This window comes from Opisthocomus hoazin, chromosome Z (assembly GCF_030867145.1).
Source record: "Opisthocomus hoazin isolate bOpiHoa1 chromosome Z, bOpiHoa1.hap1, whole genome shotgun sequence".
NCBI lineage: Eukaryota > Metazoa > Chordata > Aves > Opisthocomiformes > Opisthocomidae > Opisthocomus > Opisthocomus hoazin.
The window spans coordinates 86,826,096-86,850,536 of NC_134454.1; the positions used below are offsets into that span (position 1 = coordinate 86,826,096).

General features: G+C 43.3%; 1 protein-coding gene across 4 annotated transcripts in view; it reads right to left on the reverse strand.

Annotated features, from left to right (window-relative positions):
* Positions 1–24,441, reverse strand: part of ST8SIA5 (ST8 alpha-N-acetyl-neuraminide alpha-2,8-sialyltransferase 5) — a 73,332-nt gene that overhangs the window by 31,270 nt on the left and 17,621 nt on the right. For 2 of the 4 annotated variants that reach the window (XM_075411374.1, XM_075411376.1), the window contains exons 2-3: positions 17,277–17,985; positions 2,279–2,386 (exon numbers count right to left, since the gene is read on the reverse strand). In XM_075411374.1, coding sequence (XP_075267489.1) covers positions 2,279–2,386; positions 17,277–17,407 — 239 coding nt within the window. In that variant the 5' untranslated portion in view covers positions 17,408–17,985. Of the gene's footprint in view, positions 1–2,278; positions 2,387–17,276; positions 17,986–18,123; positions 18,189–24,441 lie in introns of those variants that run through there. The other 2 variants (XM_075411375.1, XM_075411377.1) reach the window with 2 other exon arrangements.

Below are 24,441 nucleotides of genomic sequence, written 5' to 3' on the forward strand. Positions count from 1 at the left end.
TCCTGAACCTCTTTGTCTCTGAAGGGGCTAAACAGATTGAGAATAGTACCGTCATTCAGTGCCTCGCAACTAGTGTGTATTTTGCAGTCAAGGGTTTTGGTTCCCCATACTGCAATGAATGATGGTTCTATTGTCTCTGTCAAGGGTGCCTAGAGGGCGAAATCTCTATTTATTAATTCTCTCATGTCTTCAAATAGATCACAGAATCACAGAATAGTAGGGGTTTTAAATGCCCTCTGGGGATCATCTAGTCTAACCCCCGTGCTGAAGCAGGGTCACCCAGAGCAGGCTGCACAGGACCTTGTCTAGGCGGGTCTGGAATATCTCCAGAGAAAGAGACTCCACAACCTCCCTGGGCAGCCTGGGCCAGGGCTCCGTCACCCTCAGAGGGAAGAAGTTCTTCCTCATCTTCAGCTGGAACTTCCTCTGCTTCAGTTTGTGCCCATTGCCCCTTGTCCTGTCGCTGGGCACCACTGAAAGGAGTCTGGCCCCGTCCTCCTGACACCCACCCTGCAGATATTTAGAGGCATTTAGAAGGTCCCCTTTCAGCCTTCTCTTCTTCAGGCTGAACAAGCCCAGCTCCCTCAGCCTCTCCTCCTAGAAGAGATGCTCCAGTCCCCTCCTCATCCTCGTAGCCCTCCGTTGGACTCTCTCCAGTAGCTCCTCATCTTTCTCGAACTGGGGAGCCCAGAAATGGACATATTATATCAGATGGGGCCTCACCAGGGCAGAGGAGAGGGGAAGAAAAACCTCCCTTGACCTGCTGGCCACACTCCTCCTAATGCACCCCAGGAAGCCATTGGCTTTCTTGGCAGCCAGGGCACACTGCTGGCTCATGGTCAACCTGTCATCCACCAGGACACCCAGGTCCCTCTCCACAGAGCTGCTCTCCAGCAGGTCAGCCCCGAGCCTGTACTGCTGCATTGCGTTGTTCCAATGATATCTGCCTTTGTGCCACATTTGTTTCTTCTATATGCCAAGTGCCTAAACTGGAGACTCTGCATACACAGACTGTAGATGCATACCCGAACGAGGCAGTGAAAGTAGACATAGACAGATAGACAGACAGATAAATAGATAGATATACACATACATACGTAAATATACAGAACGAACCATTTTTCCTTTGCTCTGAGTGAAAAACTGCAGCTTAAGCTAGTTGTTTTTATAACGAACCTTAACTAGTTAAACCAGTCGAGCGGCGGGTAGCGCTCATACAGGATCAGTTTACAGAAAAGAAGAGCCGTAACAGGAACTGCAGCATTGCTGCGGTTGAGTGAGATGGCACAATTTTTGGCAGACCAGACTCAGTACTTCCGCTTGCTATATCAGCTCCATAGCTGTAGTGGTGTACAGTTATCGAAGTGATGATATTTTAAATAAAATATGTCATTTATCCTGAGTTTTATTTATACATAGGTATTAAATGTAAGGTGCTTTTAATTAATTTTATTTCTTCTTTAACTTACAGGCTTTTTAAGATTACCCTGCTACTTATTGGACTTGACACTGCATATGACTCAGGATTTTTAACCTCTACAACTGAGGTTTCCGGAAAGATACCCCAAATATTTGCCCCATGCCTGTACTTGGATTTATGCAGATTGCCTACAATAGTCACGGAGCACTTAGGCACAACTGCAGCCAGTTTCCTGACTATGCACATGGCTCTTCATGACCCTTCAGATACGTGACACTCAAAAGTACCTTACTACAAATTAATTAGTACCAAAAGTGTAACAGCACATCAGTGCTTCTGGTATTTTCAAAATAATACAAACAAAGGAAATGATCTGGTCTTATCTTGATAGAACACTTTTTCCCTACTAGACCCTAGAAAGATTTCAAGTTAAACTATGTTTCCTTAGAATACATATTCTGTTACAAAGAAAGCCTTGGGCCAGATTCTCCAGTGTGCTCTGTGTGCATCAATACAGTCATGTTGCGACACTGCCCACCCAAGTCCCATTTTCCCACAACGCCACATTTTGACACATAGCATTGGTGGGGGAATGGAAATGTGAGAGGCCTGGACACAGAAGTCACTCTCCTATGTACTACATGGATGCTTATGGCATATTCCAAAATGGCCCCAAGGCCTTGAAGGGGGAAAACGGCAACAGCCCTTCGGCATCCCTGGCATCTTCTGTGCCACAGGGAACATTACCAAGAAGCCAAAGCAAACCGCAAATCTCATTTTTCATATGGCCTGTGCTTACATTTGTAGTTCATACAAAGAGAGAGAGATCTCTGTAGTCATTCCCTCGGGTTTTGGTACCTGGTGCCTGTGTCACTGCCACTCTTCACTGCTCCGTCATCCGTGAAATTAAAGGTGCCGGTCCAATTTGCCAATTCCTCTCCATTCTGCCAGCTAAACTGCAGCCCTCTAGCAAGAAAACGAGGCAGTTGATATTTTATATCACTCATTAGGTTAAGTCTATCAGCATGAGTTCTCATGTCCTTTTTCTTAACACAGAAATGTGACAACACATTCATCAAAAACAATAAAAAGATATCAAGAACCAGAAGACATCACCTTACTAGTGGAAACAATTAAATATTAACAATTTTCAGTTTGCACAGACTCCACAAGTCCTTGTCTGAAAACAGCGCCAGACTCCCCAACCAAATTGGAAGGCCAGTAACCATCTGTGCTCACAAAAATCATACATGTGTGGAGCAAGGGGGAAATGTCATTCCCAGAGATGCAAGTGCAAAATGCTGGAGACTTACACAGAAAACAGCAGGACCAAAGAAGTAAACACTCCAAACTTCAATTATACATCTACAGCAGTTGTTAAATATGGTGGGCACTGGGTCCTTCCTCTGATTTGTTGGCCCTGCTAGCAAAGGATTTGTCATTTGATGACTTCTCTAAGTCACTCTATCTTGCTTCTTTTCCTTGTTTGGGAAGATGATATTTTTTAAGCCAATGCATATCACAATCATCGTAACTCCTTGTTTTTCCAAATTTTCACAAATTCATTCCAAGACCCAAGATGCCTCCAGTCTTCTGGAAACTACACCTATAGTTGGGTAGAACTCTCATAAGTATTTAAAAATCTGAGTCTGAAGAAACATTTGACAACACAAGTCAAATCCTTCCCTTAGCTCAGAAGTCAATGAAAAAGAATCTTGCAGATTGTTATTTTTAATCTTCTTCATTTTAACCCGTTTTCTTGATTTCAGAAGCCTGGCAGCCAAGTTGTGAACATTTGGTGCTGCCAATACTGAAAGTTAACTTCCTGGCTGGGCTGTGCGGGGACAGCCAGGAAGCAATCTGCCAGCCTGCTTTGCCCAAAAGAAAGGGCATCCAGGACCCCGCTAGTTTTCTCGATCAACAGGCTTATGACCAGGACCGAAGAATCTCTCAGGCCACATCCATCCTCTAGTCTAATTGGCAGCAGTTACAAGCATAGGAAATTGAGAAGGAACAACATGGGGCGTTAAAATAAGTCTGCTTTGCTTCCTGCAACAGAAAAGCAGAGTAGCTCTAAACAGCTCCAAAAACATATAGTAGGAGTTTGTTTGTTCTGTATTGCAGAGATGTGTGCACATAACTTCTTGTTGTCATAGTTGTTTTAAGACAACCTTATCTAACGTCAAGCATCTGCAGCACAGACATTTGCACATGAGCTAATTGTCTTCGTTCTTAAAAATCAGTAGAGATTGGCTCAGTGCAGTTGGTTTAGCGAAAGATTCATCCCATCAAAGGCTGGCCTTCATCCTAGGGTTAACTGATCCATCCTCCGAACTCCTCCTCCACCAGCAGCACAGGGAGCCCTGGGTTGCTCGTAGTGTGGGAACACATAACAAGGATCCCGCCACCCAAGTGAAGCGCAGTGCATGTCACCACAGACATTTCTCTGACCTAAACCCAAGATATCTGCAAATAATTCAAGAAGTTTATTCTTGTATATTTTGTGCCTTTTAGTATTTTTATTTGGGTTTGGGTTTTTTTTTGATTGAAAGCAGACTTTTTGGTAAGGGCTTTTTGAGGGAGAAGGAATTCTGAAGAAGGTGGGGCGCCACTTCAGCACAGTAAAATGGGGAAAGAGCTAGCCTCCTGAACTGCACCCTCCCCTCCCAAGCTGCCTCCTGCCACTGAAGACGGGAGAAAAGCACAATGAAAATACTGAAAAGCTTCCTCTGAATATTTCAAATGCATTTTCATTCCTTGCATGTTCTCCAGTGGTCAGATTTTACTTTCTCAAAACTTTTTAAGTATAACAATGGGAACATTTCAAATACAGAAGCCAAATTTTTGCTCACAGAAGACCCATTCTGATTACTTATTAGTTAAACACATCAATGCCATTCTCTTGTTTTTGAAAAAAATCAGTACAGGTAGAAGAGACTATTCTGACTGCTATAAGTAAAATGAGATGATATCGCACGCTTACATCTTACATTCAGCTTGGAGCGAGCTACTTTGGTGATCAGTCTGGAGAATCGCATCAAAGGGCATATAGGTTATGCCATAATGGCTATACGGTAATGCAGTGCTATGACTTGTCAGGGAGTCCCATACCTTCTACATTGCTCTGACAGTTTTTAATCAGCTGAGGCTGCCCAAGGTACGACTTCCGAGTAGAATATTGGTGTGAAGAAAACATGAGAAAATTCTTACTTTACTAAGACACCTTCACTTTTAGGGTTGTTGAAATAAACACTGCTGATTCTCTCCCATGTACCAGAGTCTAACACATCTTTTTGCCACCCTGTAACTGGTATGGAAACATGTTTCTTTTGAACGTGTGTGTCTTTGTAAAAGGCATCTAAGCATATGACCTTAAAAATATGTTTTAATTGCTAAAGGCAATGAGACATGGGGAGAGAGAGTAGAAGTGTGGGAAAACCAAGCTGGAATTGTATTTTTAAATTGGATTTAAATGAGATATTTGGGGCTTAGATACTTACTCGTCAACTGAAATAGAGAGCATTAATCTAGATAAATAGCTGGTGTTAGTGTGTCCTCAGAGGTGATCTCTCCTAAAGCCTAGCCAATATTCAGGCAGATGAAATGAAGAATTAAAACGTTCAGTGAAGTCCTTTCCTCTTGTACACCTTCACTCCACATGTAACAGCTGGAAGGAAAGCTAAGTAAATGCTCAAAGGCAGAGGAGGGTGAACCTGACCACAAAGCAAAAGAAATGATAAAAGCACTCTTTAAGGTCTTCCTCTCATCAAGCCTTTTTTGGGAACAGTGTGTACTGCAGCTGAGGCACCAAGTTTAAAGGAGGACATGCACATTTTGGGTAAGATCCAAAAGGAGATCAGGAAGACTAACACTGAGGAATGGTTGATATGTCTTATCATGAACAGCTTAAAATAGTTAGCTTTGAAACAGCAGAACGAGGGATCTAATTGAGGTACAAAAATACCTAACGGGAGCAAGCAAGGGTCTAGGTAAGACACTTCTACATGGTAAGGACAAAGTTGTGAGCTGAGCTTAGGATCAGCAGCAAGCTAACTGTCTGACCCCTAAGACAGGGGTCCACACAGTGCTCTTCCCACAGCTACTCCAGAGGTTAACAACACATAGGCTTATATATACACAAAATGCGCTACTGAAGAAACATTACACAGCTTATGGGGCTGTGTGTCTCACTGCAAGACTGAGACCAAGCTGCTGCTCTGCATTTTCTGGTACAATAGACCTCTTCCTACTAGTAAGAATAACTCCCATGAACAATGGTTTGCAGTATTAAGACTGAGTAGAAATCAAGGATGAGACATTTAAAAATGCTGACCTGAATTAATTCTGTTCCTAACAAGATTATTCAGAATTTTACCATTGATTTCACCCAGCCTTGAGTTGGGAGATTTCAATTTTAAAAATATGAAATTTTCTCATCCTCTCAGTTGTGAGTTTTAAGTGCTTATAGAAGCTGTCTGGCCAAATTTGTGAACAGCCTATGAAAACAGAACAGAGACATGAACTGCTCCATCAGTATATTAATTTGGTTTATTATGGTATTATTCTAACACGTTCACTGTCAGCACTAACTATATTTCAACAGGTAAACAAAGAAGAGGTAAGTTAAGCTTCTGTGAATCAGAATTGCAATAGAAAAGCACACGTAGGATGGAAACACAGAAAAGGAAGAGAAAAAGAAGTAGAACAAAAAAGTGGGGAAGGAAAGATTAAAAGAAGGGAAGGAAAGCAAAGGAAATGAGGTAGACATAGAGGTCTCCTATCAATTTAGACAGTTCATGTCAAAGAGTTTATAAAAAAAAGAAAAGCTAATTTTAAGCCTGGGATCATTACCAATGATTACCAATGGTTGAACTTCGCCATTTCCTCAATTTGCCCTAATGTTCTTCCTTTCTAAAATTAGTACATTTCCCCAACGGGTGATGCTGACGATGACAAGGGAAGACTTTACAAAAGATGTAATAACAGAAACACTCTTAGTGCAGAAATGCTATGTTTTGCCCATTCACTGTAAGGAAATTTCTCCTCAAGGTTTACTGTCATCATTAATCACAGGACCTACCCCTAATAAACAAGAGTATGAGCGATGTTGTGCCTTGCGCTAGAGAAACTCAGTTAAGTTGGATGTCTTAGCAATAAAGACCTTGAGTTTCAGGTAAATGTCAAAGCAATATTTTGACCCTAATTGGTAACTGTAAACATTGAATCAGTACATGGTCACACAAACACTGGCGTAACGTAAGAATAGCAGGAGGTAGTGAAAAAAACACCCAGAAAATTAACAAAGCAGCAGTAATTCTGAAGGGCTTGTCAAGCCCAGCTGTCAGGAAGCAGCAGGAAACAAAACAAAAAGCCTGTTGCCATGATCCAAACAAGAAATGGCTCCTGCACAAGCACAGGTTTTAATAGCAGAGGATGTCAAACAGTTATGAGGTTTTTGAACCATAAGGTGAGAATGACCAAGCGGATAGACTGCAGCAAGAAGTTTCATATCAATGCTGCCATCACATTGAGATCCCACCTCAGGGATGTCTCTTTGCCTTTCTAAAGCATGAAGGCAAGGTGAAAATTGAGCTGAGAGAAGAAGGCAAGGCTTTCAAAAGGGAGCTATTCTACAGCTAATAAATAAAGACCTAAAAGACTTTAAGCACCGCTGGTGGTCCTGTTTGGGCTCTGACCAGAGAGCAGGCCATGACTATGTATGCAGCAGAATTTATTCAGGAGACACCCATGTGCTTTCAAGGCATAAGAGCAGCTTGGTGCAAGTGGCTGAGTAACACAGTGATTGGCACCTCTGAGTAACAAGGACTGAATGGTAACAGGGGCCTCACGCAGCTGGTGTGAGGAGAGGGGATGGAAGAACACCTGCCACTCCAGTTCCAACTCATCGCCCAAAAGCCACCAGCTCATCTCATTTAATCCCAGCCAGCAGGCTCTTTCCATTCACCTTTCAAGGTGACAGCTACCACTACTGCCATCCTGCATCTGCCAGAGCCAGACTAAACCCAAACGCAAGCAAAACCAGACAGAAACCAACATCATTTTATATCGGTGAATCTAAGCCAAAATCTGACTCAGCTTGCTGGTCCACCACAGATGGTCAAGGAATAAGAAGCAGAGGAGTCTACAGACTCCTTCTTCAAAGGGGTGAAAGGAAGACAGGAATGTCCCCAAGAGCAAGGCAAATTACTTCATTTTCTTTCTAAGCTCCCCCTCTTATTTGCCTTCACTTATCCTGCTCTTTCTTTCTAGCAGTTCTGATGTTCCTTCCCTATATACATTCTCTCTAGCAAAGAGGCCATTAGGAGGTGACAGCAAGCCCAGCTTTTGTGACTCCAGCTCCTGTTTAAGGTATAAGCTAATAGTATATACATTCATTTCATATACATCATTAATAATTTTATAATCACATTTCTACAGGCCTGGTCATGGTGCTGCACTACGCTGTTATGTATTACCCAAACACAGAAGCCATATACACTCCCTGTCCTGACAAACACACAGTCCAGGCCATGTAAAGGCTTCCTAAAGTCACTCGAAAATCACTTACTTTCACCTTGTCTCAGTTTCCCCATTTCATAATTCTTGTGCCCTTGAGAGGAGGAATTAAAGACTTCAGTGTTAAATGATCACTCTGCTCTCTTTGAAAACGGAAAGTGATGCCCCTAACCTACTAACAGGGATGCCACAGAGGTATAGGAAAGTCAGATGGTTAATCTTGCCAAAGATTCAGTTCCTTCCTTCTGCAAAATAAGGCAAATATGACTCACTGTGTCCACAGTGTGTACGGAAAATAAAATGAAAACCATGGTACGCATGAATAACCTCCAGATGAGAGTGATTGAAACATTCACTAAAATGGATCAGAGAGTAAGAGGAGGCTGGATAAGGAAGAGGAATATCAGGAGTCTCCAATCTGACAGACTGCTGCACAAGTGCAGACAAGCATAGGAGCCGAGACAGATAACAATAAGAGGAGTTTTGGAGAAAAAACAATGATCCATTTTTTTTCATGCATGACAGAAACAGTAAGTTTATTGACACTGCACTTGGAAAGACATCAGAGGGGCTCGAAAGGAGTAAAGCATCCACCAGGTAACAATGAGACTCTGAGATCAAACCCAGCCCGGCAGAGTCAAGGCAAACTAGCTTCTGTGTCCAGAATCTCCCCTTTGCTGATTGAAGAGCCAGACTCAGTCCCTGAAGACGATGAAGTTAGATGACAAGAGAGAGGCAAATGTTTACTTGAATAGTTTAATATCACTTCAAACACTCCAAACTATTTGGAAATCAATATTCAAGGCACAGCAATCTAGAAAGACAAAGCACAGATGAAAGAAAGAAACATAAATCTGCCCATAGCAGTCCAGGTCCAAGTCACCTGTGCTACAATACCAGAAAAACAACCACGTGTGCTTTGGCTTCTTTCAGTGGAGAATCCATGGGTATAACCCTACCAGATATAGCACAAAGAAATAAAATATTTCTGGTGCCAACTCATGCACTTGAGCAGGATGCTCCTCTTCTCATGTGAGTCCATAATAAAACTCACATTTAAATTCAGCGGAAGCAGAGTTGAATCTGGCCAGTCCATTTTAGAAAAATACTTATTTCTCCAGTAAAATTAGCAAAATGCAAGTTTTAGTCTGGATACACACACATCCATACTTCTGCTCAGTGCATTAATAGAGACCAATCTTTGTCTCAGTGACCTACTCCTTTGCAATTTGACTGACACTGGGTAACTGCTGAGCTGATTGCTTGCTACCTTATCAGGACAAAACCCTTAGAAAAGGTTTTGAAAAATGTATGAAAACATGTGGGAGAGCAGGAATGGCATATTCATAGCAAAACAGAGAAATGAAATCATACATGTCCCATGAAAAGCAAAATATGGATGGAGGATGTGTTACACCACACACTTGGCCATGCAGTATTATACCAGGGACAAGATTGTCTCTACATGTTAGAGGGAAATGGTATTAATAAAGCGGCGGAGGAGTATATTTTGACTAGCACAAAGAGCAAAATTGGAAACATAGGTGGGAAGTTTCTGGATTATAACCGTTATTACACAGGAAAAAAGGTTTTGTTTCACATAGCACATTTCACACGTGGGTTAAACCTTCTATAAGATATTCACATTCAACGTCTGAAAATCCTGATCTAAAATCACTTCCCAAGAAAGATAAAACAGAGTCAACACAAACATTCAACTAGTCTGCTTAAACGGGATAAAATGTTGGCTAGGACATCAAGGACGTCAGAGGATACCTTTCAAAACAATACAATCTTTCCTTTTCTGATCTGTGGCTGGAAGATAAACATCCAAGGAGTAATAGGTAATCAGTATCAAATAATTTTTAATAATTATTCACAATTAAAATATTATCATTTGTAATCAACTCACAACAGAACAAGCTGACAGCGAGGCAGGTTGTTTTCTTTTCAAGATAAAAGGCCAGCTGAGTCCCAAGCACAGAGACTCACAGGAAATCCCAAATATCTTAATACACCAGGAAATTCTGACATTTGAGATGGCAGCTCAGTGCAGACACCTGATGCAGCACGGGCACCGCAAGCGACCTCACCACAGCATTAGAGATCCGACTGAGCTAATTGCTTTGTATCTCATGTTTCCAAAACTAATATATTAGCACCAGGTCGAGTGTCCCTACACTTCACTATATTCTTCAGTGTAAACATACCCTCAAAGCCCCATTTGCACTGAGGACTCGCACTAAAGACAATGAGCAAAATGTCATTTAAAGTAAATGTGTCTGTAGTATCAGCCACAGGAACAGGCAATATTCCCTCTCTCCATGCACAGCAGTGGAAGGTACAACCTCCTTCTAGCATTGCGCAAGCCCTCCAAACTGTTGACTGCCCAAGATTTTCAGCTGGGATTGTGAAAAGCCTACCTTTGGCTGTGTTCGTTCTTATGGAAAGTGCCACGAAACCACAAGTGACAGAGATTGTTTTTCAGGTTTTCATCATGAGAACAAAAGCATAAAACTAATGAAATAAAGGGGACATGGAAGGACAGTGACTGTTTGCAGGGCTGAAGAACAGGCAAAATGGACGCAAGCAACAGAGGGCAAGGATGCCTCAAAGACAAAGGACGTATGGACTGCTGAGCAATGAATACACTTGAATTAAAAAATGAGAAATGAAATGAAAAAGCAATGAAGCGTAAGAATGAGGCACAGCGAAAGTAAGAAAACGCAAAGATTTGCACCGCAATTATGTCTGAACCAAATTCAGCAGTGTAAGAACGAGCAGGAAACTCCAAACAGGTCAAAAATAAAAGACTAAATTACCAGGAGGTCTGCAACGCTGGCCACAGAGGTCAGTGGCCACCGATGCGATTGCTCACAGCTGGGGATGTGGGGCACATGGGTGTAGCACAACTCAGAACAGGAAGACTGGGTTCTGGGCTTGGCTTTCTGCAAACATAGGTGAGACTGAACTTCGTACCTGCCCATACACCTAGAGGGATGGCAGCTAATGTTTTCAAAGTGACGTAAAGCGACTTGATGACAGGTCATAACAGAGATGCTTTTGAAAGAAATGTCCCAGGTTTTAAACCACTTTTGATGAAAGAATATTTGGTGTTGAACGCTGGGCATTGGCAAAAGTCAGCCACTGCTTTGTCACACGGAGGCAACAGATCTGTGTCAAGTGCAGAAAGCGGAGTTAGCCTAGATATTCAGTCAAATATTCAAAAAGAGCTGTTTGCATGGACAAACGTAGGCCTAGATATCCACAGAGCAAAGTTAGAGACTGAAGCAAGCTCCTACTGAATATCATGTGGATTAGAATTAGGATTTAATTGTCTCTGTATTAATCAGTGAGGGTGATGGCCACCTTCAGGCTGGTAAACGGGACACCTATAATTCACCACTCCAGGGCAAGAAGCTTCTGAAGATCTCCTACAGCCCAACATGCTTAAAACCCCAGGCAAACCAACAACTCCTGTGCAGAGTGGGCTTGAGGGAACTGGATTAGTGACTGCTGGGTGGCCCCAGCCGCGGCAAAAGGGGCAAGCACCAGTAGGTCGCTTTGTAGTGGCTCACATCCCCCCTGGTTCGAGCTCAGGAGGGACCGCAGTGTAACACACCAGGGAATGACACACTCAGAATGAAGCAATCTGCACATATAAAATATCGAAATAACTGACTTTCATTACCTTAATTTACTGTCATCTGGGGAATGGAGGACTGTCAATTCACAGACTAGATCCGCAAGTGGTTTTGCCATCTTAACAGTAGAGGTATAACAGAACAATGCTAGAAATAAAGCAAATCTAAGAGGGAGCAGAGATACAAACCCTGCCTGTTTTCTGCATCGGAGCCATAAAGAGCACTGCTAGGGAGTACCAGCGAGGAAATAACACACCCTCATGCTCTGGTACTAAAACTTCAGCCACTTGATGCTTTTCTTTAAAAGCAAATGAAAATTATGAGTTAGGAAAAACCTCCAAGAAGCAGAAGGTAAGATTTTGGTTTCAGGACACATTTTACAATAAAAGTCTCTGTTGCAGCTTGTGATAGAGCTGTGGTTGTTTGCAAAGCTTTGCAGAGCTTTAATTCCCAAGCCACGTACTTGTTAGCTCTCCCCTTTTATTTGATGTGGGGAGACAGGAGCACTATGTTAAGCAGCCAACAGCGGCAATGAGAAAGGGAATGGGATGACCAGCGGTGGATGGCTTTGCAGGCAGCTGAGTTAATCCATCAGCTCCCTGTTCGTTCTGCCCCCTCCGTCCCATTGCCACCTCTCCCCCAGCACAGGCTCCAGCACTCCTCTGACCTCTCGGGTAGCTGGTTCAGCTCCTTGGCTTTGCAAGGTTAATTAGGCACGGTGGGGATGCCAGCCCCTCGGTCCCCATCCCCTTGAAATGTGCTTGGGAATATCCTGTAACAAGAGCAGCACAGCTGGAGTCTCAGTTTCTGCTGTGCCAGGCTAGATCCGGTCACTTTAAGCTGATGGCCTTATCCCACACTTACACATCGTGGTGCATATTCCTTCAAGACTTTGCTCTCTCTGGAAGTTTCCAGTGCTCTTCTCCTCTGAAGAAAACCAACCAAAACCAAAAACCGCTCTTGCAGCCCCATCAGGGATTCAGCAAGGTGACTCACGGGTCGCATGTCATTTCACTGGGATAATATTTCACTCCGGGTAGAAATGGAGGGGGCACAGGGCTGTGTGTCAGAGAGATGACTCGTTAGGTGACCTTCAGCTCACGTCTCTTGGGAGAAATATTTAAATGGAAAAAGACTAAACACTGGAATAGGTGGTCTTAGGTGATGTTTAACATCTTCTCAGGCTGTTTTGAAAAGGGCAGAGGAGCACATGCCAGGTATGGGACAGGAGCTCTCAACTGACATGAGCTGGCTGTAGTTTCTGAAGAGCCCAGCTTAGGACAAAACACCACTCCGGCAGCCTTTACATCCACATCACAGCTACTGCTGTTGTTGGTATAAGATCTGATCCTGTCTTATAGCACAGTACAGACTAAATGATCCCTCAAGTGTAGTCCAGGTTTATTTTCTGTGGGTTTTTTCCTTATTTGCCCAGGCTGTGCAAAAAATGACCATAAGCTACCTTTCTTACGAGGGTAAGGAAGAGGGTAAAGATGTCTAGGGATTGATTTGCAATTGTTGAATAAAAGCTGCTTCAGAAAGCCCAAAAAGATGGTATAACCTTGAGTTATGAGAGCCTGATATTAATTATAGGGTACGCACACAGAAGAGTGATGTTTTACTCTCTTTTAAAAGATGTAAAGCTTTTAAATAATGCAGGCTCCTTTCAAATAATGCAGGCTGCCTGCACGGGAAGGTTTGCTGTTTCTTGCTGTGTGATTCTTTGAGATACTGTACGTGCCCCCTCTGACAGACCCCAGGGTAATCTTTGTTTAGAGTCTCTAACAGCTTTGAAAATGTGTTATCCTCACCTGGCTGAAAACAAATATTTTCAAAGGGGCAGATTCCCCTCTTCACTTGACTCTCACTCTGTGCACAAGCCAGGCTTTTGAAAAAAAACACAGTATTTAGTGAATTCCCTGCCAATAGAATATAGGTGTATAACAAACTGTTCCTCTGATATTTGTCAGGCAAGGACCGTCCTACTGATCACTCCCATGCTAAAGGTTGGGAGATGAAGACAGGCACCACTTCAACGTTTTTTAATGTAGGGGCAGTTTCCTGATGTAATCCAGGATTATTCCCTGCTGGTCAAACAAGAGCTCACAAAAAAAGGCCAGCCCTCAGCTGAGCATCTGATTCAAAAGAAAATTCAGCCAAAAGCTGAGCACTGGAAAGAAGAGTGAATACAAAAGCAAGTGGCAGCTCTGGATTTAAGCAGAAGTCCACAGCATTTAACCTACTTTGGCAGATCAATGCAGGGGATTTTTAATCATCACATTAATCCTAAAATAAAAATAATTACCCCAGAGATCTGTATTAAAGTCCCTTAATTATATCTCATTTCATCCTCCTTTTTACTCAGGATCAGGAGCTACAGACACCAGAGCTTCCTGATGTCATTCTCCACCTTGCAGTTTAACTCTATGGTTAGGACTTTAACTGCTACTATAGGGACAAGGCATTGGCCTTGCTGAGAGCACCCAAATCCATCCCGTTTAGAGGAAAACTGAAAAAAAAAAAAAAAGGTGGACAGGATTCTGCTTTCCAATGACACAGTACCAAACAGCAGGGGAAGGAGCAAAGAGCATTATATGATGGGCAAAAAAATGCGTGAATACCTAGAAATTCAGTCTCTGCATTTTCTCCTTCTTCCAGCAATGCCAGAAGCTCATTAATATCTCATTAAGGGGAAAGAGAGGACTTGACCAGAGGCTGGGCCCCTTATCAAATTTCACTGAGCAGAGTTCCTTTCCCGGAGCATCCTCTCCCGCCTGCAGTCCTGCCATCCCCACAGCCAGCCTTTGGGAACGTGTCTGGGGGCAAACCCAGGGCCACAAGCCTCCATGGCATCCTCCATGGAGAGCTTCAGGTGGGGTTTTATGGCAAGAAAACCTGACCATTTTCTGCTTGTAAGGGCAAGTGGCATGGCACAGCTTATAGCCATACAGATAACTTTTCCACCTTTCTCCCAGAAAAGGGTGCCTTTGCCCACATTACTTACTGGGACCAGTCTCTAGTCTGCATTATGCCTAAGCTGCTTGCTTTAGGTCAGATGCCCCCTGTCTTGCTCACCTTTACCCATTTCCACCACCTTCTTGCAGAGAAACAAGTTAGCCCTGTTGTTCCATTTAGGCTTAAAAGACATTGTACATTTGCTGGAATAGTACTTCAGGGCAATATTCAGGTTTCTCTAAATACACTAGGGAATTTCTCCCCGCTGCCTTGGGAAGAGGCCCAGAGGCCTGTTACTGTTGCAGACGCTGGCACGCAAGCAAAGACTACCATAAACCAAGCAGCATGTTGAATCCTGAGTAAATGGCTTTAGGTTTAGGCAGCATCCCCAGGCTCCAGCTTGGCACGCGGCACTGAAGCTATAAATATCCCGTTTTTCCTCTGCAAGGATGCTCTCCAAAACCACCAGCTCCACTGTGGTCCCTGGAGGTACAAGCTATAACGTGTCCAAGGAAACTCACAGCCGGCGTCAGCTTCTAACAGGAGGATTGTGAAAGAAAAGAGTCATTAAAGGTTACAGCTACCCCTGCACGGAGGGGACTGGGGAGAAAACTGGCCAGGAATGGTCACCATAATGTACTGCAGGGCATGAGAGTGAGAGAGTGAAAGAAAAAGTGAAAAAGTACCTTCATGATAATATTATGCTAACGATGTAAGCTGCTATGTAAATCACCTTTCTACCATTAATAACTGACAGCCTGGGACTGCCATATCCTGCATTTTTATTTCTGTGAAAGGTGGGAACTACCACTTCCTAGCAGAAAGGAGTCGAAGTGCTTTTTCCTTGCACTGAGTGGGGTGGGGGAACGCTCTTTGAGACCCTTTCATGTGATTAAAAAAAGGAAAATAAACAAATCATTACAAGCTGGAATTAAAAAAAAAAAAAAAGTGATTTCCAGACAAAGTGAAAAAATGCATGCACATGTCCCTGCTTGAGCCCCTTCGATGGCAGAGTGCTTGGAACTAGACTTTCTCCTAGCAAGCCTGGGAATCAGACATCACCCTTTTTTACATTCCTTGCAGCCCACTGATGCCAGAAGAAGCTCCCAGGGCACAAGACAGGACAGAGCCTGACCACAGAGATCGCTCACTGGCAGAGTTTTAGTTGCATCTTCTCGCCATTCTATCTTTACTTTGCCATTTTTCATTTCAGTCTACTTTGGATTTACTTTTCATGGCTGTAATCCTGTTGCAGTCATTTCGACTTTGATAAGCAAGTATTGGTAGGGCTGCGACGCCTCCAGGACAAATGGTAGAAACTGAGAACATGAGGCAAGATGAGAACTCATCTGGTCATAAAGCCATCCTCCCAACACCAAGGCAGCTTGGTACTACCCTTGTCTACCTAACAGGTTCCTGAAGCCCCAAGAGATGCAGATTTTGTACCTCCTCGGGTAGATTTTTTCTTTAAAAGTTTCTCTTCGAGGTTAATTCCAAATCTTTCCCACTGCAGCTTAAGTACATGTCTTCTTCCCATGTCATGAGTCTTCAAAGATGTGTTTATTACCTTCCTCTTGGCAGAAATATTTTGGGTATTTTAAGATAGTTGTCACATTTCCCCTCAATTTTCTCCAGGCCAAACAAACACAGGTTTTCTACACCTCTGATCATTCTTCCTGCTTTGCTTTGGCTCCTTTCAACTGAGTCACATCTTTCTGGAAGTGAGGTGCCCAAAAGCAGACAGAGTCTCTCAGCCAAGGCCCCACTGCTAAGCAAGGCACACAAATTTCTCTGTGGATAAACTACAACACTCCTGTCTACACATATTAATATCATGCCTGCTGTTCCCCCCCAGAGGGAAACATTTGCTGATTTGACAGCATTTTGCTTGCTCTTGGCACAAGGCAAACAACTACACGAGTTGTAAACCAGGCAAGAACCAAACCACTGATCTCTTCTGGCAAAATGCAGATAAATTCCAGTAAAAAATTCCACAGCAGCTGCCTACACTACTGAAACTCACTTACCTCAAAGCATGCCAGAGAAACATTCCTCTTCATAAAATCATACAAGCCATAACATCTCAGACTAGATTTAAGTAAAATAAACTCTGCATGGGTCAAGGTTAAACACGTCAAGATCCCCACTGGTGTTTGCTGTAAAACGAGCAGTACCATTTTCAGATCAAAGACCGACGTGCTAGACAACAAAGCAGTCTCAGCAGTAATTCACGAGAATACAGCAGTGAAAAAATAAAGTGTTCTCTCTGTTATTTGGAACACTAATATTGCCACTGTGATTTCAGCAATTGCATCCGCATGTTTGTTTCTAAAGACAGCAAAGTTTAGGCACTGAGCATGCTATCCTAATTCAACCTCTCAAACCGTTTCAGCTTGAACTTACACAGGGTGAAAAGCCGATATGGCAGGGTCTGATCAGGGGCAAATACTCAGGTGGTACAAGTCACTCTAGCTTAAGTATGAGCTTGATTTTTACAACAGCTGAGGACTAAAACACAATCTAAGAAATGCACAAATCATCATATTCTGCCTAACATTCTCCTTCATTAATAATCTAACAGACATTACAGATGACAGATGCATCTTCCCAGATTGACAAGATACTAATATTGTCAGCACAACACCGAGAAGTGGTTTGAACTGGTAAATGGTATGGCTGGATCTCTGTCTCCATTCAGTCTGATCAGACAACTTTTCCTATTCCCTCAAACCCCCCTTTACCTTTTGAGATAGTTTCTCCCATAGAGGATCTGCTGCAGCAAGGTGACCACGGCAAAGGCGCAGATGAATATGAAGAACAAAGTTCGGTTTCCCAGCAAATCCCTGCTTGATGAAGGGTCAGTGTATCCCATCCTTCTTCAAAGCCACTGAAGGTCCGCCGGGTAGAATTCAGTTCATTGTCACTTTCATGCCCTTTTTGCTGGGAAGCGGAAGGGAATGCTTGCTGGCTTTTCTCTGAGCAATCCAAGGACAAGGTATCCCATTGTTCAGCCCTGCTACACCTTCCTTGCCCCTTTTGGATGTTATCTCCAGTATTGTGCACAATGGCTTGCTTCCGCGGTAAACTTTCCAGGAGATTCAGACGTGGGTAACATCTAAAATCATCTCTCGGAGCTCTTTCAGCACAGGCAGCCTGTGCTGTGCAAGAGGCATTCTGCTCCCTCTAAGCCTCTCTTGAAAACCCGCTGCTAGCAATTATCTACTTCAATCCCATTTTCATATTCCAGATGGGGGAAGCTGCAAATAAACCAGAAAACTGCAGCCAATGGCAAACACAGGGCTCCGGCAACCTGCGTTGGAAACACATAGTCGTCAGCTCTTCTCTGCTTCTGCTCAGTGATTCCAACGAAATGTGCTTGCAAGGAGACGTGACTGGGGTGTGCTATTATTGAACAAGCGTGTAACGATCATGAGGATTTCATTCAGTCCCCTGCAAAAAAAAAAAAAAACAACAGCAATCTGGTCAGGCTAGCAGGAAAGCTGCATTTTGTGTAGCAGCGTGCCGTCCGTACCGTGCCTTCAGTACTGTAGCATTTGCAGGCAGAATGCAGTGCCTTTACTCACTCACCACTCACTGTTTGGGCTCCTGTATTTCCCCTGGTTATTCCTCCAGAGAAAGCACAAGCAAGGTCACTGTGCATCTCTTCAAGGACAGAGCTCTCAGTTCCTGCATGCTGATTTACTGGAGGCTCTGAGTAGCCTCACAGCCGCAGAGAGGGAGTCTGCCCCTCAGTGCAGGCTCTAAGAACCATTCATTTAAAGAGACAAATATTCTGATTGTTCCTCCACCAGAAACAGTTCTTTTTTGAAAGGGCAAAGCAACAAGACCTTGTCCACGGCCATCACAACTCCTCTAAAAATCTCCCCATTGTCAGGAGAGGCTCCATTCAGCTTACAGGGAAATCAATGGGAATTTTGTTGCTGATTTCACTGGGAGCAAAATCTGCTTCCAACCCTTAGCTTCTTAAAACAAGTTCCAGCGAAAGCTTTTTCCATTAATGAAACACCCTGCCTAGGAGGTGGTTTTGCCCCAATAACAGACGGGAAAATCATTTTGACAACAAAATGTGGGGAAAAAATCCTTTGTCTAAGAGAATGGGAAGATTTTTGTGTGAATAAATTTTCCAACAGTTATATCAGTGTACGCAAAACGTTCTAGCGTGCCAGCAGCCCAGCTGTGCAAAGCAGCAAGCAGGGACTGTTTTTGGACTTTGTCTCAGCCGTAATCGGTGCTGCATGGGAAGAAGGACCAAAGGTAACTTTGTGCAACCCTTTCAATCCAGTTCCTGTAGCCAGGGCTAGTCCTCAGCATGACCCACAGCAATTCAGGAAAGACAGTCAAGGGCTAAAGCAGGCTTTGCCTTATCTAATTTTAAGCGACAAAAGTATCAAAAGTGTTTAAGGTAGGAACCTGGTCACCCTGAGCTCCTGCAGGCAGGAATCCCCAGGGGAGACCAGTCCTTTCGACCCCCTTGACTTTGCAGAGGTGTGGGGATCTAGCCTCCAAGACGTCCTTCTTCAGCCCCTTTCAAAGCTCCCACGCGTGCACTTACAAACCCTGCTAAAGGCTTCGGTTATCATCTGTGCGTATAAAAAGAGCTGTGATTCCAGATCAGATCAAAGATGATCCAGCCCAGGACCTTGTCCCTGACAGTGATGGATACACAGGGAAAAGCAGATGAAAAGGGCACGGACATACTGATATTTCCTTGGAAACACTTTCCTATCCTTTTGTGGTTCAGGGTCTTCCTGATCCAGGGTAGAAAAACAATATTTTTGTTATAAAAACAACTGAGTTGGATGCACTCATTTGTACTGTAGTGGGAATAATACACATACCATGGGACAGCAAATTAAACAGCAAAAACAGTTTGATTCCCTCTTGCCCAACTCATCATCTCTAGGGCCAAATATGTTTCTTTTAAGGATAGGTTCATTCAAGCCCATATAATATGAGAATCTTTCCACATAGGAACCGTACCATTTAGGTGGATCTAACCACACATCTTTCTCAGTAACAGGAAAAGCAGTATGGCTATCAGAAATCCCAGGCTGGGTCCCCACAAGATACTACACAGGCAGATTTGTATGGAGAAGCTGAGAGGTAAGGCCAGTAAGCGCAGATGTGAAGGAAAAGGTACTTAATACTTAAATTTGTTGAATTTTTACAGATAGCTTTGAAAGAAATTTCTCAGTTGCTCCAGGAGTTATTTTACAATAACAGCAAAGTCTCAGAGAGTAGAATTTGGCTTCTTACGACCTTTTACAGGTGTGATGCCAGTTTTGCAAATTTTAATATCACCTAGGTTCTGGTGAAAACACATCCAGCCTTTCTTCCTCTATCCTCCTCCAAAGTGATTTTTTTCTCGAGATATCAGTGTTGTAGTGCACCAAACTCACAAGCCTAGCAGCTATTCTTTCTCCTGGGCTGATGGTCAGCCGGAGCTGCAGTAAACAGACCGGAAGCGCCATGTACTCTAAGTCAGTCTTTGATTTTCTGGGTCCTCTCATCCTTCTCTGCTATCTCAGAGCCGGCCAGAAGATACAGCACCTGAGAGAGGAGAGTTGCATGCCTGAAGCAAAAAGCAAAGTACAAAGATACATTGTTGGGGTCGATGTAGTTTGAGAGTTAGCATGACTAGGCCGCTTAAGCAAAACAGTTAGCATAGCTGGACAGGCCGCTGGAAAGGACAGCTAAGAATAAACATGATGTGGGTTAGCAAAAACAAGATGTGTTCAAGGACATGGAGGCAGTCTGTTGCTATTGGCGTTAGTGCATAGTTACCAATCATAAGGGAATATGGGGTGCGTGAACAGAGCGTGATTTATGTCTGTAGCCTATCCGAATAAGCGTGATCGCGTGTGCAGATACGAAAAATGTATATAACCACGCAAGCAGACCAATAAAGGGGAATCAGCTGTGCATTGTATCAATGTGTGAGAGTCATTCCTGTCCCTGCATGGATGCTGAAACTCGGCAATACATATTCTAAGCGGAGAGGGTTTTCTGTGCCAGATCTTGCACATACCCCGTTCCTGACGTCACATGTAAAAGAAATCTGTTTGCTGCCTTCAGCCCAGTATTACAATAACACTGCAGAACTGGAAGCAGAGCAGCTCTGTGCAAGCACAAAGAAACAGGATGTCTATCGACAAATTTTTAAAGGATGCTCAAGGTTGCCTGCAATATTTGTTGTGAGTGAAAACTGTCACATAGTGCATGCAGAAGAGCTGAAGGAGCAATGCCAGTACTCATTCCCAGGGACCTTTTCAGAGTTTAACTTGCCACTACCTCCTTGAAAGCATCAGGCCTCTGCAGAGGACAATTTAATTGATTTTTAATGATTTTACACCCTGTACGTAAGCAAGCAATGGGCAACAAAAGACCCCCTCCAGAGTTTGAGAAGGGCTTGGGGAAAAGGACACTACATCAAGTTGTGTTGCAAACACAGATTTGCTGGGCATGACCGGGCCTCAGGTGCTGTGTACAGCACTGACTGCCAGTCCTGTAGGCATTGACCCTGCAACGGGCAACACAGCTACAATATCGCACGTAACACGCAGGCCACATCACACTGTACTCCAGCAGCATCATGCCAGAGCACAGGAACCTGGTAAATAAGATCTTTTCCATCACTAGAGGATCATGTATCACTTAACTAATACCAGCTACTCAAAATACCTCTTATGAGATGGTGAGAGAGAGATGGATAAGCTGCATGATACACACAAGCTCAGAAAGGGTATTCCTGTATTGCATCTTGGAGCACAGACTTCAGAAGCTAAAGAAAAAAGTGGCAAAATGGAACTGCTCATAACCTATCATAACATGAAGCTGCCAGAAGCAGTCTGTCTTACACGTTGCTGCCCTTTATTTGTCATATGTGAGCTGCTTGCTAAATATCATCAGAGAGGATCTTTCATAAGAAACTCCACCAGCCTCAGCAGTGAGATTCTGAGCCCTCTAACACAGACATGAACATGCTCCAGACAGTGATACCCTCCCACGGGAGCTCATCATTTGCTCAGAAGTCCAAATGCAGCAGACCTGAATCTAAAAAAAAAAAAAGTTAACATTGAATGTCAAAACCAAATTTTGGCTAACCACCAAGACCATGTTTCTGAAGCTCCACAGAATGAAAGCTGAATTAGCAAAAGGACAAAACCTGGTAGGAGTCAGACTCTACTTCTCTTGTGCAGGGAACAAGCAGATCTCAAAGGACAACACTTGGCCCCTATTTCTAAGGTGCAGCTTATTTTTTAAAGCAAATGAAGCAGAGAAATTAATTTCTGATGGGCAGATCAAACTGGGAATTTCCGTAAGTACCTTTCACTGAACCTGTCATTTGAATCAGTGTTAGACTGATCATGCATTCTAATTTCAGCTGAAAGCAAGGGCATTTAGTGTCTTGGATAGCAGGATCTGTCTTTTAGTTGTTTAAATCACAGTATACATAACCAAACATATTAAATTCACGGTATTGTACAGGTTCAGGGTAAAGCAAAACATGCTTCACGCTCACCTGCAGGACTTTTTCTCTCTGTGTCTGCTCAGCCACTCTCTACTCCTCTTCATGACTGTCACACAGATTAAAGAGCTTCACACACAGCAGAGCAAAATACTACGAGCTGTAAAAGGTTTTAGTAGAACACTTTTTATATCTCATTCTAATCTCTTTTTTTTTTCCTAAATTAAAATTGAAACAAGCCTGTTTACAGTTTCTATGATGCCTGTGTCAGCTGCTAGATCCCTGATTTTGCAAAGCACTGGCACATTAGATACATGCCTGGAAGGTTCTGCTGAATATGAAACTCATAAACATATGCTTATCAATATTAATTCTTCTGCAGACATAAAACATGAATTTATCAGCATAATCTAGTGGTTAACACAGTGTCTAGTCCTCCATCCCTGCCACAAATCCATATGTCTTAAACTGCGATATTAAAGGCAGCTGAAAGGGTTCAGCTAAGATGTAAACATTATTTCCTCCTGAGCTGGGCTAAGCCACAAGCAGATGACAACATCTACTTTGGCACCAGGACTCCTACCTGTGGAGCTGCCTGGATTGGAGGAAGTGTCCCAAAGATAACATATGGTCTGTACTGGATATGCATTACATTATCTATTGAATCATGACCAGTTTGCTTCCACTTACGGATCACATAGGCACTGGAGAAGAAATTACATCAGTGCATACAAAATCCATTTTTTACACTGCTGACACCACTTCTGTTGGTAAAGGTCTTCCTCTCGCTGGTAGGAAGATCTAATGCAGAAGCTGCCGTGGCTATAGTGCTGCACATTTACTATTAACAGTTCTTTATAGCAGGGCTTGCTAAAACATATAGCAAAGTGCAAAACTAAGCTGGGCTTGATGCTAGGGGCAGCCTTGCTTTCCCAGTGGTGTTTCCAGATTCCTAGGAAACACAGGAATCTTAGTGTGATTGTTATGATCCTGTACAGGCTCACAACAACTCCGCAAATAATTGAGAACGATGGAAGCTCAGTTTCTCAACGGGGAAAAAGGAACAGGACCAAATTGCTTTTACAGGAATCACCTGTTAAAAGGATCGGTTTGATTTCGGAGCAGTGCATGGGAGCCCTGGATTTAGCACCAAATCAACAGGACTCAGATGTTGGCAGAACCATGGAGGGGTCAAAGGGTTTCCATGGCTGACATTTGCTCTCAGAATAGGAACAGGATCCTACCTTCATCCCAGGCAAGTCATAACTCCCTTCTAGTTCATCAAAATCAAACTTAAAATGTTCCAGTGAAAGCCTGGACCGTGCTGGAGTCAGCAGCACTCACTTTTCAAGTTTAGTTGCGCTTGAAAGTTTTGACACTTCTTTTCCCTGAAAATATTCTAGCATTAATACTACAATGAACAAATATATCCCATGGTCAAAATAAGGATCACACATTATCTAATGCTGAAAAACTCAATTAATAAATATTTCACTATTTTAACAACACTGTTTTACAGCAAAAATAAAAATGTTGATCTGAGGTATTAAATAAAGCCTGTATAATGGCATATAAAGTTGGCCTGTGTTAGTTCACACTCAGTTCAGTCCATGACAAAAATTAAAATAAGAAAAAAAAAATCCCCAGCTCTTCCTGAAAAATATTTTATTTCGCTCTTCTGGCACCTTGGAAGCGCTCACTGGAAATCTGGACAACCAAACCTAAATAAAGAAATGTCTAATCCTACAGCACTGTGATGAGGCTTATCTTTCTGTCCCTTCTACGAGTGTGGATTCAGGTTTTAAGCTCTGCACGGCGTCCGGTCTGACCTGCATGGGGTTACAGGGATGGTTATTAATAAAACTGGTGACCCTTTCAAATTCCTTCTTTTGGATCTGCGATCTGCCACAAATTGCTGGGTCATGCTTATCTGTATTAGGGTAGAAAACAGAGACCATTCCTGGAGCAGGACTGTGTTAGGTGCTGCGGCTGGGTATTAGCAGAGCCAGTTCTTGCCACGACAATTTATAATTTCAGCAGGCAAGAAGGAAAGGTGAGAGAGGGATTTATTAGCCCCTTTGACAGAGAGTGGGAATTGCGATTTAGGTGTGATGTTTCACAGCACACAACTTGCTCAGCTTGGAAATATCCACTAGGATGCAAACCCAAGGCGACGATGGTCCACTTTGCTGACAAACAAGTCTGGGAGCCCCGAGGGGAGAGCTGGCCACCCAGACGAAGAAACTCATTCGTAGACAGGGCCTGCATCACCCCTAACCTCTACCAGCAGTCTGAGCTTTGCCAGCTCTGTGAACATAAGCGCCACTGCACTGCCTTAGGCAGTGCTGACATGGGCACGGAGATTGAGGGACGCCTCCAAAACATATTTAAGCATCTTCCTCCTCTTGAAATTTTGG